The following is a 16345-nucleotide window of genomic DNA, read 5'->3' as shown; positions in this document are numbered from 1 at the left end:
GGGTCCTCAGTTCCTCAAAGTTCTACAGCTGCACCATTTAGCGCATTGCCTGGTACGGCAACTGCTCGGCCTCCGACCGCAAGGCACTACATAGCGTAGTGCGTACGGCCCAGTACATCACTGGGGCCAAGCTTCCTGCCATCCAGGACCGCTATACCAGGCGGTGTCAGAGGAAGGCCCTAAAAATGGTCAAAGACTCCAGCCACCCTAGTCATAGACTGCACGGCAAGCGGTAGCGGAGCGCCAAGTCTGTGCCCAAAAGGCTTCTTAGCAGCGTCTACGCCCAAGCCATGAGACTCCTGAACAGCTAATCAAATGCCTTCCCAGACTATTTGCATTGTCCTGCCCCTCCCTCATTTACGCTGCTGTTACTCTGGTTATTATCTATTCAGAGTCACTTTAACTCTACCTACATGCACATATTACCTCAATTACCTCGACTAACCAGTGCCCCCCGCACATTGACTCTGTACTGGTACCCCGTGTATATAGCCTCGCTATTGTTATTTTACTGCTGCTCTTTAATTATTTTTCATATTTAAAAGGACACTCTAAATTGTGCAGTTTTGTCATACAACACAATGCCACAGATGTTTTGAGGGAATGTGCAATTCGCATGCTGACTGCAGGAATGTCCACCAGCGCTGTCTCCAGAAAATTGAATGTTCATTTCTCTACCAAAAGCCGTCTCCCACTTTGTTTTAGTGATTTTTGCAGTATGTCCAACCGGTTACCTCGTGTAACCACGGCAGCCCAGGACCTCCACATCCGGCTTCTTTGCCTGTGGAATCATCTGAGACCAGCCACCCGGACAGCTGATGAAACTGAGGAGTATTTCTGTCTGAAAAACAAATTCTGATTGGCTGGGACTGACTCCCCAGTGGCTGGGCCTGGCTCCCAAATGGGTGGGCCTATGCCCTCCTAGGCCCACCCATGGCTGCTCCCCTTCCCAATCCTGTGAAATCCATAGATTAGGGTCTAATAAATGTATTTCAATTGACCGATATCCTTATTTGAACTGTAACTCAATAAAATCATTGTTGCATGCTGCATTTACATTTTTGTTCAGTATGGTTACCAATCTGTTACACCAATGCACTGACTAGAGTGGGAGAGGAAGACTTTGGATGCATCCCACAATTCACCCTATTTAGTGCACTACTTGGACCAGAGCCCATCTTTTGACCATCTTTTGACCAGAGCCCAGTAGTGTACTAAATAGGGAATAGGGAATAGATTGCCATTTTCTGTTAGCTTTAATGAGAGGATATGCCGCACACAGTAAATTCATTATAGACAGAGGCTTTCCGCCATAGTTGATTATATAAAATAATTAATAAATGTTATGTATGCAGTTCCGTGTGAGGACTTATAGTTTTTAAAATGGGTACAGACACCTCTGAACATTACTAACTGCTGCAACAATAATTAAACTAGTCTGCAATTTTTTATCTCCATTGGCTCAGGTCCGTAGAGAAACCTTGAAATTATTTATCTGGATGATGGTTGATCACTATCCATGTATCCCTCGTCCGTAATACACCCTGCGACAAAGAAGCAGTCTGCAAGTATTTTATTTATTTATTTAGTCAGTTAAGAACAAATTCTTATTTTCAATGACGGCCTAGTGGGTTAACTGCCTGTTCAGGGGCAGAACGACAGATTCTGACAAAACCCTGTTCAGGGGGTTTGAACTTGCAACCTTCCGGTTACTAGTCCACCGCTCTAACCACTAGGCTACCCTGCCGCCCTAAGTATGAAGTATGAAGAACAATGGCACAAACGCATCTGTTGAGTGGATAAAAAACTGCCAGCAGTGCCCATTACATAACTACAGCAGAGCATTTTAGAAAATACGACAGAGCTGCAGCAGCGAGATTAGTATCAACTGAAGTAACTTAATTCTCTTATGATGAGTATGTGGACTGCTGCTGACCTCTTCCCTGCCTGGTCAGTGAGAAACAGCTGTAAGCTCCCAAAAGGAACAAAATTGCAAGTTGTAATAATAACAAAATGACCGCTATGTTCAGTGTCTTGTGTCTGTTTTCATGATGGTTTAATTTAATTTATGCCAGTTAGTGTTTGCGTTCTACTACTTTGCGTTCTACTACTCCGTCCATAGGCCGGGAAATGCTCTGTAGAGTCGGTGTCTTTGGGAATGTATCAGGGACAATGTACCCTGTGTCCAGTCTATTGCTCCATCTCACAGGGTCTGAGTAACATGGCTGACCCTGCTGTCTTGATGTGGGCTTTTCTCAACCAGGGCATTCACTGGGGGAATCTGCGGGGGTGCGGCCGCTGGCTGGAGGGATGCTGGGCTGGGGGTCAGTGGGAACAGGGAAGGGGTCTTTGGGCTGGTTGATTTGTGACTGCAGCTGATGGGTAGAGGAATGAGGATGAACACGGGCTTACATCCCAAATGGCACACTGTCCCCTATATGGTTGAAAGTTGTTCACTATGTAGGGAATGGGGTGCCGTTTGAGATGCCGCCCCTCTAACTCAGGGAGTCATCCACCCGTGATGACCCTCTTAATGTTTTCTGTCCTACCCTCAACCAGGGGAGAGGGCCTTATTTACAGTGCCTTGCGAAAGTATTCGGCCCCCTTGAACTTTGCGACCTTTTGCCACATTTCAGGCTTCAAACATAAAGATATAAAACTGTATTTTTTTGTGAAGAATCAACAACAAGTGGGACACAATCATGAAGTGGAACAACATTTATTGGATATTTTAAACTTTTTTAACAAATCAAAAACTGAAAAATTGGGCGTGCAAAATTATTCAGCCCCTTTACTTTCAGTGCAGCAAACTCTCTCCAGAAGTTCAGTGAGGATCTCTGAATGATCCAATGTTGACCTAAATGACTGATGATAAATACAATCCACCTGTGTGTAATCAAGTCTCCGTATAAATGCACCTGCATTGTGATAGTCTCAGAGGTCCGTTAAAAGCGCAGAGAGCATCATGAAGAACAAGGAACACACCAGGCAGGTCCGAGATACTGTTGTGAAGAAGTTTAAAGCCGGATTTGGATACAAAAAGATTTCCAAAGCTTTAAACATCCCAAGGTGCACTGTGCAAGCGATAATATTGAAATGGAAGGAGTATCAGACCACTGCAAATCTACCAAGACCTGGCCGTCCCTCTAAACTTTCAGCTCATACAAGGAGAAGACTGATCAGAGATGCAGCCAAGAGGCCCATGATCACTCTGGATGAACTGCAGAGATCTACAGCTGAGGTGGGAGACTCTGTCCATAGGACAACAATCAGTCGTATATTGCACAAATCTGGCCTTTATGGAAGAGTGGCAAGAAGAAAGCCATTTCTTAAAGATATCCATAAAAAGTGTAGTTTAAAGTTTGCCACAAGCCACCTGGGAGACACACCAAACATGTGGAAGAAGGTGCTCTGGTCAGATGAATCCAATATTGAACTTTTTGGCAACAATGCAAAATGTTATGTTTGGCGTAAAAGCAACACAGCTGAACACACCATCCCCACTGTCAAACATTGTGGTGGCAGCATCATGGTTTGGGCCTGCTTTTCTTCAGCAGGGACAGGGAAGATGGTTAAAATTGATGGGAAGATGGATGGAGCCAAATACAGGACCATTCTGGAAGAAAACCTGATGGAGTCTGCAAAAGACCTGAGACTGGGATGGAGATTTGTCTTCCAACAAGACAATGATCCAAAACATAAAGCAAAATCTACAATGGAATGGTTCAAAAATAAACATATCCAGGTGTTAGAATGGCCAAGTCAAAGTCCAGACCTGAATCCAATCGAGAATCTGTGGAAAGAACTGAAAACTGCTGTTCACAAATGCTCTCCATCCAACCTCACTGAGCTCGAGCTGTTTTGCAAGGAGGAATGGGAAAAAATGTCAGTCTCTCGATGTGCAAAACTGATAGAGACATACCCCAAGCGACTTACAGCTGTAATCGCAGCAAAAGGTGGCGCTACAAAGTATTAACTTAAGGGGGCTGAATAATTTTGCACGCGCAATTTTTCAGTTTTTGATTTGTTAAAAAAGTTTGAAATATCTAATAAATGTCGTTTCATTTCATGATTGTGTCCCACTTGTTGTTGATTCAGTTTTATATCTTTATGTTTGAAGCCTGAAATGTGGCAAAAGGTCGCAAAGTTCAAGGGGGCCGAATACTTTCGCAAGGCACTGGATATGTTAATCTATACTCTTGCTTGACAAAGTGTCTGCTATACTGGGTTTTAGGCCAATACTGGGATTCTATGGGCATTCAACTATCATTTTGATTGACATGTAGAGCAAACAGAAAAAGATTAAACGTTCTGAGATGAATGCAGTCTTCCTCCTTTAATATTATCTTTTTGTTTTCTAAATATGGTGTTGAGTGATGCACATTTTAATAGAGCTCAGAGTACATAGCCTATTTTGTTTAGATTTATTCTACAAGGGAAATAATAACTTTGCCACCATGTTGTTATATTCCTCCACCATTGGCATTTTTTAGATTACCAGTTTTTGTGACACTGACTGGCATTTTTTAGAGGGAAGTCAGTGACATTTTTGGTACTTTTTTTGTCCCCCACACCAAGTTATTTACAAGTCATAAATCTCAGTGCATTGGGCGCATTCATCCCCTCCAAGGTTTGTATACAACAACAGTATTTGAATGAAACTATTTCACTGACTTTCCTTGTACTCCACCTGTAACCTTGTAGTAAGAGGGTTAATACAATACAGGTCGCTTGGTCAGCTGGTACCTGAGGTTGCTGTATCGATGAGATGACTGATATCTGAAGGTTATGATATGCGTGTGAAAGTTAACAGAGGATGACAGCTTTTCAGTCTTGAATGGAGGAATTTTGACTTGACGTTTCTGCAGGGCAACACACGTATTGACATCAATTTGTACAATCAACCGTAAATAAATTGCCTTATCATTTGCTGCACACCCCGTTTTTTTACTGAGGTGCAGAGGCTTCGCTCTGACGGGTATGTTCGACGATGCGTCTTGAGTACGTATGTGGAAGGGCTGCTATTGTATTGTTCAATTCAAAAGATTAGAGAAGAGCGAGGGTGTGTGGGTTTGACCGGCTTGGGCGCAGGCTTTTCTGCATTCCTGCATGTCTTGAAAGGAGTCAAAATAGCAGCCAGGTTAAGATAGAAAGTGAGCACCAGGATTTGGTATATTTTCAGCGAAATGTGATTTCTGGATTGTAAACTATGGAATACATTTGGGGTAAGTTCAAGTCGTTTTAATTAAAAAATGTTACTTGCCAAACAATTCTAGAATACAAAGAGCAATTCTGTGAGAGCTCTTGGGCTGCTACTCAGGAGGACCGTCTGTACTGTAGAGTTTGTACAGAAATAACTTTTCCAAGCGCAACCTGTTACTCTTTGCCACTCGAAACAACACCTATGAATTTGTTTGGATGTTCCATCAATTTGTCTAGTCTTTGGTCAGAAACATTTAGGCTATGCCTATGTTACATCCTTGTTGTAAGATACAATGTAACATAATTTGGCGATATGTAAAAACGCTGTTACTTTTAGCATGTTGACAAGCATGTGATATTGGGGCCACGTAATCGCTCAAATGATTTCTTATCTATTCTCCAATCTATTGTTAACTGCCATCCATAACTTGAACATAATAAACAATGGTTACTGTCATCTAGTCGGGAACATATGTGAATACATTTTTCCGGTGCCTTGCACTTCGCTGCCCTTATCTAACTGACACAATGTGGCAGTTATAGTTAGCCAAAATGTTGAACACTGTCTGGGTTTGACCACAGCTGTCCTTCCATCGGTATGTCTGGAGAATGGAGATTATCATTGATATTTCTACAGTATTCGGAGGCAATCTCATTACTTCACTTGGTTTGTCAATCAAAAGGTTGTTTATGATCGTTATGAAATATTGCCAAATAGCACTTATTACAGCCTATAGCATCTGTCAACTCTGTCACAACTCTTTTACTTACATGTGTTTTCCTCGGGGAAATTATTTCTCTGCTCACAGCCAATGTTTACTGTATTTTGGGTTGGGCAGTTTTAATTTGCACGTTTATGATGACTGCGTGCACATTTTTCTGAAGAAAATGTCATCACAGAGAAGTGTCAGTACCGGCCACAAAGCATTCATGTGAAAATAGAAAATAGGGCATGGAAACGGTTATGTAACAGTGGATAAAGTCAAGAGCATTGCTTTGTTACCTGGACTTATAACTGTGTCCATGAGTTGATAGGAATTCCTTGTACAGTTGGACAATGGATACATTGCATTGCGTCATTCAGAACAAGTGGCAGTGTCAATGGTTTCTGATGAGGATGCTTTCATGGCATACATGTTGGGACATTTTTTATGGGTTTTCTGAAACTTCCCTTATCTGAATAGATTAATTCTAGATACAGTGCATGATGACACCGGTGATGATGTGACACAAAGAAGTTGCCAACAGTGGCTCATAACTGTATTTTTTCCCCCTGTCTTGACCTTACTTGAGGCATTGTGTTTTTGTATAGAGCAGGGGTTTTCAACATTTCCTTGACCAGGAACCCCTTCCCAGGCAAAGCGGTGACCCAGGGACCCCCCACCATACACTATAGAAAAGTATGTGGACACCCCTTCAAATTAGTGGATTTGTCTATTTCAGCCACACCCGTTGCTGACAGGTGTTTAAAACCGAGCACACAGCCATGCAATCTCCATAGACAAACATTGGCAGTAGAATGGCCTTACTGAAGACCTCAGGTACATTCAATGTGGCACCGTCATAGAATGCCACCTTTCCACTAGTCAGTTCTTCAAATTTCTGCCCCGCATTAGCTGCCTCGGTCAACTGTAAGTGCTATTATTGTGAAGTGGAAACGTCTAGGAGCAACAACGGCTCATCCGCGAAGCGCTTGTGTGGCGTACCACACGTAAAAAAATAAATAAATAAATAAATAAATAAATAAAATTGCAGACCCCTTGCAGTACCCTCAGTTAAATAGCCCTGGTATAGAGCCCTTCACACATTTATTTGTTCGTAGGTTTTGCTTGTCATATGGCAAACATTGTTTCGCCACGTGCTCCTGTGCTGACCTTACAGTGCAGGTGTGTCTGTTCTGGTTCATGATTGGACAGTGAATGGAACAGATTGTATTTCACATTCCACACATTCTTCACACAGTTGCCGTGTGCATCACGCCTTACCATTGATATGCCTTCACTTCACAAAATATACACTCGTTCCCACACCACCATGTTGCTTGTGTAGCAAGTTTTCTATGTAGCAACTGTGTTTTTCCCCCTTGTTGTGACATCTGTGGACAACCAGCACTGAGGTTGCAAGTTTTATGTATTAAGAAATTCATTTCTATGAAGGCTGCCCCTATAATCCTTTCTAAAATAACCCTAAAGCTGCTGTTCTGTAGTAGATCCTCAACTCCACTTGAAATCTCTGTTTTCAATGGATTTTTCATCACAAAATCATTCAGATTTTTCTTTCTTTCAGCATCATCCAAATGATATCATGAATGAACATGATACATGCCTATCTAGAAATTGTTACAGTGGCATTTTATCAAATTATGTATCAATTCCTTCTTCGCTGACTGGCTGTCAGTGTTTGCCAATCCAGCCTTTATCTAGCACAGTATGTCAAGGTCACCACTCAGGGTTGTATACAGGAGCTAGTGATGAGGCAAGCAGTTGTCAGGCAGTCTGGTGGGGCCCATCCTGCAGACAACATGGTCCAGTTTCAAATGGCACCCTATTTATTCCCGAAATAGAGCACTACTTTTGACCAGGGCCCATGAAAATTAACGCACTATATAGGGAATATGTTACCATTTGAGACACCTCCTGCTGCATCCGTTCCAGAAAATTCAGTTAAACAATTGATCGGGTGCAGGCCTTCCAGAAATCGATATCATGTTAAAAGATAAGCGCAGGATTAAAACGCATTGCCTGCCACGTGGTGAAATTAGGCCGTCGCTGTAATTAGAAGTGATGCTTGCTGGGAGATTCCTACCAGAACCCCCTTTATACCAGGTAGCTGCTAGCCTAATCTTCTGGGCCTGTATTCAGAAAGCATCTCAGAGTAGGAGTCCATTCATTAGTCAGGTCCATTCATTAGTCAGGTCCATTCATTAGTCAGGTCCATTCATTAGTCAGGTCCATTCATTAGCCTATAATCTAAAAGGCAAAAGTGAGTTTAGATCCTCCTTGTTAGCATGCACAATAGCTGATATGGTAGGCTATTCGTCTGCTGTTTCTCCAAGGCGCTCCATTATTTCTAAAAAAATAGCGGTTAAGATATCACAATGTAGCATTGCGATATCTAATATGAAGTGTGGATGGTGATCATCAATAATTAATATTTAAAAGTACTTGGGGGTGTTATTTAACTTAGCCCAGCCCTAAGTTCTTGATTAACTCACAACGCTCACACCGTTGGTGCTACTGCATGATAAGGACTATAGAAATCATATTCCCTGAGGATAATTCTGCAGTTTCAGTAACTTTCAGTGTTGTCACATGCTGCGCAATGGTCAACAATGTAGCAAAATTATGCAGACGAATATGCACTAAACCTCTGAGGTAGAGGACAAGGCACTGCTGCACTGTTCAAATACTGTTACCGGGGATTGCTGATCCACAAATCTGTATTGTGTTCATTGTTGTTTTACCTAGGTGTCTCTCCCAACCACTGCATATTCTTACCACTGAGTTTCTGGACTAATGAGGGATAGTTCAAAGAACAGCTTTTTAGCAAGGGTCTGGAGTTTTGTCTGTGTGGATTGCTGCATAGTAACTTTGTAAATGAACACGAACTCAGTCTTTGTCATCTTTTTGTGTATAAGGAGAAGTCTGGCTGGATCTTGCAGTTAGCCTTAAATAGTGGATATTTCTCATTTTCTGATTCACTGTATCTTGTCGCAAATCTTCCAATTTTGTAAATTGCCATTTCCGACTGACGATAAGGATTGTCTTGTACAGGGGGTTAATATTTTTTTTGTTTCTCTCTCCCCCCCCCCGTCCCTCTCTCCCCCCTACCCCTGTCCCTCACACACAAAGATGAGAAAGCCCCCAGGGTTGTGTCCTACATCAGTCGACTAAGGCAGCAAGTTTTTTTGTAATTCGCCTTAAAGCGTGGCTCTAGATTTGTCCTGTATGTCCTGTGGTTCCAGCAGTGAGGCTGCATTTCAGCTGCAGTAGCAGTCCAGCAGATGCTTCAGTACACATAGAGAGGGAGGGAGGGGGGAGGGAGCGCAACTGAAGAGGGAAGTACTTGCAGTCCTGTTCTGTTCTGTTGAGAGGAACGGTGGAGTGCAGTTACAGCGATTGATTGAATAAATGCGGTAAAATCTCTTCCGCTGCTGGCATGCCAAAAAGGAGTCTGATGAAGTGAAGGTTAGAATTGCTGCCAAGAGGAGAGAGTGAGTGTGATAGGGAAAGGAAGAAGAAGAGGGAGGTAGATAGCAGAGGGAGACTCCAAGAGAGAAGGGGAGTGAGAGGGGGACCAGGAGAAGCATGGAGTGGAGTGCTATTTCAGGGAGAAATAGGTGGGATGCCAGACTGCAGGAAAAAAACTAGTTCATTAAGAAAACTGAGATCCTGGGATGATCTTGAAAGAAATCTGAGATCAATGGGATGGCTTCATAGTACTGTAGAAGATGAACAGTTAAAAGGGAAATGACTTCGCCTCGTTAGCTGATGGTGATGTTCTGTGTTTAGCCAATCGGATGCTGGCTAACCCTGTTCATCTCCTCCTCAGATGATGGGGAACAGCTGTGACCGAGGTACTGACTCACTCTACCGTCTTTTTTCTATAGACTCTATTGTTTGAAATTAAGTTGATTATTCATGCTTAATTATCATATGCGCAGAGCATCATCGTTAAAAAACTGTTATGTTCAGTTCTGTTTGTCTGTTTATTTTCATTTAGGGTCTGTACTGTATACATGCAATGCTCCATATGATGGGTTTGCTGCCATCTTTCACGAACACTGAACTGAAGATGTGCGTAACTTTGATCATCTTTACTTTGTGCTGTTTGTCAATGTCCATAGTTTTATTAAGTAGTAAGGATGTGCATTAAGTTTGATAGGTGTCTCTCTTCCCCAGCCAGAGAGCTCAGTCTCCTCTGAATCAGAGTAAGTGGAGTTGAGCGTCTGAAATCCCGCTCACAGGGTGGTGAGCAAGGCGCTCAATGTCCTTTCCTACCGCTAAAACATGCTCCTTGCTCAAAGGGGAAAAAAACTCTCCAAATTCCCTCCATTCATCCTTTTGTTTAGAATCACAATTTAAACAACACCCATCGATTTGAGACTACATGGATCTACCATTTTGATTTGAAGTATTGAAACCAAACCATATGATTTTAATTCAAATTATTTTAATAAACAACATTCAAATGTGACTGTAAGAAGCAGTCATCATTTAAATAGGCTACATATTAATCTGTATGTAAACACTAAATAGGTCAGGAGCCAAAACGGGTAGTCTAAGAAGGAACAAATATTTTATTATTTAGGCTATATCATTAGCCTATTATTTCAGTTATTTCAAGGCTATAGCCTACAAATAAATTAATTGTGAAGCATTTGCAAGTGTGACACAATAGGCTAGCAGGAACATTAAGCGCTCAACATTTAAATAACATTTGTCTTATTCAATCGTTCATTCACTCACTCCTCTAGAATGTAGAGAAAAACAGGGCAATTCAAGAGGGTGCTATGAAATTAATTTCAAATACATGAACTCTAACGTGCTAAATTCTCAGAGAAAATCATCTAACTTTTTAACCATACAGTTGGGCAAAAAAAGTATTTAGTCAGCCACCAATTGTGCAAGTTCTCCCACTTAAAAAGATGAGAGAGGCCTGTAATTTTCATCATAGGTACACTTCAACTATGACAGACAAATTGAGGAAAAAATCCAGAAAATCACATTGTAGGATTTTTAATGAATTTATTTGCAAATTATGGTGGAAAATAAGTATTTGGTCAATAACAAAAGTTTATCTCAATACTTTGTTTATATACCCTTTGTTGGCAATGACAGAGGTCAAATGTTTTCTGTAAGTCTTCACAAGGTTTTCACACACTGCTGCTGCTATTTTGGCCCATTCCTCCATGCAGATCTCCTCTAGAGCAGTGATGTTTTTGGGCTGTTGCTGGGCAACACAGACTTTCAACTCCCTCCAAAGATTTTCTATGGGGTTGAGATCTGGAGACTGGCTAGGCCACTCCAGGACCTTGAAATGCTTCTTACGAAGCCACTCCTTCGTTGCCCGGGCGTGTGTTTGGGATCATTGTCATGCTGAAAGACCCAGCCACATTTCATCTTCAATGCCCTTGCTGACGGAAGGAGGTTTTCACTCAAAATCTCACGATACATGGCCCCATTCATTCTTTCCTTTACACGGATCAGTCGTCCTGGTCCCTTTGCAGAAAAACAGCCCCAAAGCATGATGTTTCCACCCCCATGCTTCACAGTAGGTATGGTGTTCTTTGGATGCAACTCTGCATTCTTTGTCCTCCAAACACGACGAGTTGAGGTTTTACCCAAAAATTATATTTTGGTTTCATCTGACCATATGACATTCTCCCAATCTTCTTCTGGATCATCCAAATGCTCTCTAGCAAACTTCAGACGGGCCTGGACATGTACTGGCTTAAGCAGGGGGACACGTCTGGCACTGCAGGATTTGAGTCCCTGGCGGCGTAGTGTGTTACTGATGGTAGGCTTTGTTACTTTGGTCCCAGCTCTCTGCAGGTCATTCACTAGGTCCCCCCGTGTGGTTCGGGGTTTTTTGCTCACCGTTCTTGTGATCATTTTGACCCCTCAGGGTGAGATCTTGCGTGGAGCCCCAAATCGAGGGAGATTATCAGTGGTCTTGTATGTCTTCCATTTCCTAATAATTGCTCCCGCAGTTGATTTCTTCAAACCAAGCTGCTTACCTATTGCAGATTCAGTCTTCCCAGCCTGGTGCAGGTCTACAATTTTGTTTCTGGTGTCCTTTGATAGCTCTTTGGTCTTGGCCATAGTGGAGTTTGGAGTGTGACTGTTTGAGGTTCTGGACAGGTGTCTTTTATACTGATAACAAGTTCAAACGAGTGGAGGACAGAGGAGCCTCTTAAAGAAGAAGTTACAGGTCTGTGAGAGCCAGAAATCTTGCTTGTTTGTAGGTGATCAAATACTTATTTTCCACCATAATTTTCAAATAAATTAATTAAAAATCCAACCATGTGATTCTCTGGATTTCTTTTTCTCATTTTGTCTGTTATAGTTGAAGTGTACCTATGAGGAAAATTACAGGCCTCTCTCATCTTTTTAAGTGGGAGAACTTGCACAATTGGTGGCTGACTAAATACTTTTTTGCCCCACTGTATGGTAGAAACATGGGGTTTAGAATATGGGGTTTAGAATTTGTATAAACCTTGAATTAATTAATAATTTTATGGGTGAACACCCTACTTATTAGGCTCAGTGCCTTTCGAATGAACTATTAGAAGTTTGGCCAGAGTCTCTAGATTCAGGCTCATGAGATGGTGCCTGCAGAGGCCAGCAGTGGAGAATACACTCTGCAGAACCACTGGGGATGCTAAACACCCTTCGGGCCACTCTTGCCAGGTGGGAGAAGGGATACAGAGTTGTCTTTCCAAAAGGTGATAACATCCTCGTCTGCATTGCTTCTCACAGCCGTTAAGTACTCCTCTACCTCTTCTTTCTTGTCTATAGAGGACTGCTGCTGCTGAATGAAGTAGAATCTGAACATGCAAGGTCTTTTGGGCACTTTGTTTTGCTAAGGGGCAGGGATAGGTACTGCTGGTGCTACTGGTATGGCAGATGCACCTGCCAGAGGAGCGTTGATAGCCTCGGTTTCCTTCATAAAGAGGTCTCATCTCTCCAAGAGATTACGCACCAGTTTATCCCTTATCTCCCACTAACTTTTAAACCTGGGGTCCAGGACAGCGGCTAGACAAGATGTTTATCATTCTAGTACCGCCTGTACCCAGTGGAAACGTTATCTGATTGTGTTTCTGCAAAAGCAGCAATGTCTATGGTCAGACACAGTAGTCAACAGTTTATTTATTTCAGACAAGGCAGGGAGATTCATGCCTAGGGTCCCTAACTCTTTTTGAGGTCAGTTAGTGGTGTCAGAACCTCGGCCAGGACCTGTAGGCGACGCACTTCGTTTAAGGTGAGTTTTACATCATCGAAGGTAGACTTCGGTTTGTTTTGCCACAAGGGGTGTTTTTCGAACATCTTCAACACAGATTCAATCATGCGTAATTGGCTCTTCCATCTTGTCATGCAGACTGATTTGGGACGCACTCCCAATCTGTCCCTTTCCTCTGTGTTCAATGTACACTTCCTAATGCTTTTCACAAGTTTCCCCACTTTCTGGATCTGTCCACTCACCCCATCATATATGTTAAAGGAATCCTTCATTGCGAGCCTGAGCATGTGAATTGGGCACTGTAAATGGAGATTTTACTTTGAAGTAGTGGTTTACCATCATGTCCACGTTGTTGGCTATATGGTCAGTTTGGAACTGAGAGATCCCAGGTGGCGCGCCCTCCTCCGTGTCGGATGCCTCATTTTCCTCCTGTCCATCATCATTGATCTCCTCAAAACCAGGTAAGTTGAAGGCCTCGACCATGTTGCTTACGCTGTCAGTCACCACTTGCTGGATGTTCACCTGTCGCTGCACGTACCAGTTCCTCAGGACACTTTCATATTTCTGCTAAATGGCCTTTGATGTGTGGTGTCCTTGAGCTGCGAGCACATACAACAACACCGTGTGGCATTTATATTTTCCTTCAATGAAACTGGCGACAATCCCCAGTAAACTGTCCCCTTCTGCTAATCCAAATGTCCGTTGACACAACGAAACCATCACCAAGTTGAAATAGTTCTCTCAGCTTGGCTTCCATTTCTTTGAGGGCATGAGACATGAGGGTGTCTCAGACCGTACTATTAGCAAGGCAGTGTGTAGCCTGGTTGTGCTGCACTTGAAAAGTACCACATCCCTTCCCGTTCTCCTTTTTTGTTACGAGCTCATAGTCCAAGTGAACAATTTCAAAGAAAGCCTCGTCGAATCTTTTTCTCCTGTGACACTGCTGGGACTTTACGGGCAGAAAAGTAATCTTGGAATGTGTATTTCTCCTGCAAAGTGCGTTGCTGCTGCGTCTTGTCTATAAATACAAATGAAAGCTTAATTAGTCTAATGATAGCCTACCTTAAATTGGCACCACAATAAGCCTAGACACAAAGTAATGGATATATGCCTAATCAGACATGTAGCCTACATTTTTATATGCTCCTCAATCGGCGTGATAATACATTTAAATTACTTTAATTGTAATGTGTATTAATTTTTATTGTCATATGGAAAACATGAATTAGGGCTGGGCGACATGGCCTAAAAATCTGCTTTTTAAAAAAATATTTTTACGTATGGGAATTTCACTGTGTATCAAATATATATTTTTAACAAATCTCAAAATAAACGTTTTACAATTTAAATGTCAAATACACTGCATTTCAAACAGTCAGTAATAATGTAATGCATTCAGGGTGTGTGAAATTATATGCCCTACTCATAATGTTATTATTTTTTGCAATAATCACTGATCTGGCTTTGAAGTCCGCCTATGAAAATGCAATTTTTGTTAAATGTTACCAGAACCATGCATAATGCACATTCACTAATAATGACATACTTTTTGTAGCAGGCATTTTAGAAAATGAAAATGAACACAGGTCTCATAAACAATTCCTCAAGCACAAGCCCACATGCTAGTGAGTAGCCAGACAGCTAATCTTTATATTTCAAGTTTAGCCAACTTGAATCTATTTTCTAGCCAACAAGGCAGAACAGTTGAATTGTTATGAACACTCCCTTCTGTCTGTCTCCAACTGTATGAACAGTATGCTAGCCTGTCCACTTTGTTTCTCAAAATAAGAATGTTTTGCTAATTCCTTTATATAATTGTGTTTTTATGCTTATTGTACATTTATAAACAGGCTGGACAGCTAGTGTAGGTCTTTGACTTAAATGCTGCCAGTATTACTTCAATGCCACGCGCAACGAGCTGAGCATTCATTTTCCAGAATCAATGTTCATTGATACTCCTGTTTTAGTAGTGTCTTCTCTGCACACAATTTGAGGAGTTGAGACATAAAAAGGGTAACTTCAACTCTTTTACAGTAAAATAATGTCTCAATTTCCTTATGACCGATTCTGTTGGACCAAACCTCAAATGCAGTTGAAAACATGTACACAAGCAGACATAAACTCTCATAAGAAAAAATGATTATTGCATTTGGAATATTCATTCAAATTAATTTAATATATAGCCTAGCTGTAAAGGTTTTTAGGCAAAATAACTCTACCAAAACAGAAAGCTCCTTGAAAGAGGTAATATGTCAGACCTATTGGGCCAAAATCAATGATAGCCTATTGTATTGATAATAAAACGAAAATGAACTAAACTTTTAAGCGGTTGGATGTTTTTGTTTATAAATACTTTTCTACAATGACACACTTAGCTAGCTACCAACCTCGTTCCTTTTTGTTGGCATGTGTACACAGTACATTTGCATGGGTGTTTTATCAGTTTCTTTATGAAATGATTTAGCAAACTCCTTGACTGTAGCTAAAGCAAGGGGCTATAGCAGCACACAAGTACAGTACCAGTCAAAAGTTTGGACATCTACTCATATTTGTACTATTTTCTATATTGTAGAATCATAGTGAAGACATGAAAACTATAAAAGGACACATATGGAATCATGGTAGTAACCAAAAAAAGTGGCATTCTCTCAACCAGCTTCATGATGTAGTCACCTGGAATGCATTTCAATTAATTAATTGTTAAAAGTTAATTTGTGGAATTTCTTTCCTTATTAATGTGTTTGAGCCAATCAGTTGTGTTGTGACAAGGTAGGGGTGATATACAGAAGATAGACCTATTTGGTAAAAGACCAAGTCCATATTATGGCAAGAACCGCTCAAATAACCAAAGAGAAACGACGGTCCATCATTACTTTAAGACATGAAGGTCAGTCAATCCTGAAAATGTCAAGAACTTTGAAAGTTTCTTCAAGTGCAGTCGCAAAAACCATCAAGAGCTATGATGAAACTTGCTCTCATGAAGACGGCCACAGGAAAGGAAGACCCAGAGTTACCTCTGATGCAGAGGAATAATTCATTAAAGTTACCAGCCTCAGAAATTGCAGCCCAAATAAATGTTTCACAGAGTTCAAGTAACAGACACATCTCAACATCAACTGTTCAGAGGATACTTTGTGAATAAGGTCTTCATGGTCAAATTGCTGCAAAGGAACCGCTAGTA

General features: G+C 41.5%; 1 protein-coding gene across 8 annotated transcripts in view; it reads left to right on the top strand.

The window, feature by feature from the left end:
* LOC110530304 (ras GTPase-activating protein nGAP) overlaps nt 1–16345 on the top strand; it is an 89493-nt gene that overhangs the window by 34496 nt on the left and 38652 nt on the right. Inside the window, exon 1 of one of the 8 annotated variants that reach the window (XM_036985933.1) lies at nt 5068–5225. The exons of 6 other annotated variants lie outside the window; for them this stretch is intronic. In XM_036985933.1, coding sequence (XP_036841828.1) covers nt 5210–5225 — 16 coding nt within the window. In that variant the 5' untranslated portion in view covers nt 5068–5209. Of the gene's footprint in view, nt 1–5067; nt 5226–9318; nt 9779–16345 lie in introns of those variants that run through there. One more of the 8 variants, XM_036985932.1, reaches the window with a different exon arrangement.

This window comes from Oncorhynchus mykiss, chromosome 8 (genome assembly GCF_013265735.2).
Source record: "Oncorhynchus mykiss isolate Arlee chromosome 8, USDA_OmykA_1.1, whole genome shotgun sequence".
Lineage (NCBI taxonomy): Eukaryota > Metazoa > Chordata > Actinopteri > Salmoniformes > Salmonidae > Oncorhynchus > Oncorhynchus mykiss.
Note: the sequence above shows the minus strand (reverse complement) of the source record. Positions and strands in the feature narration are given on the sequence as shown.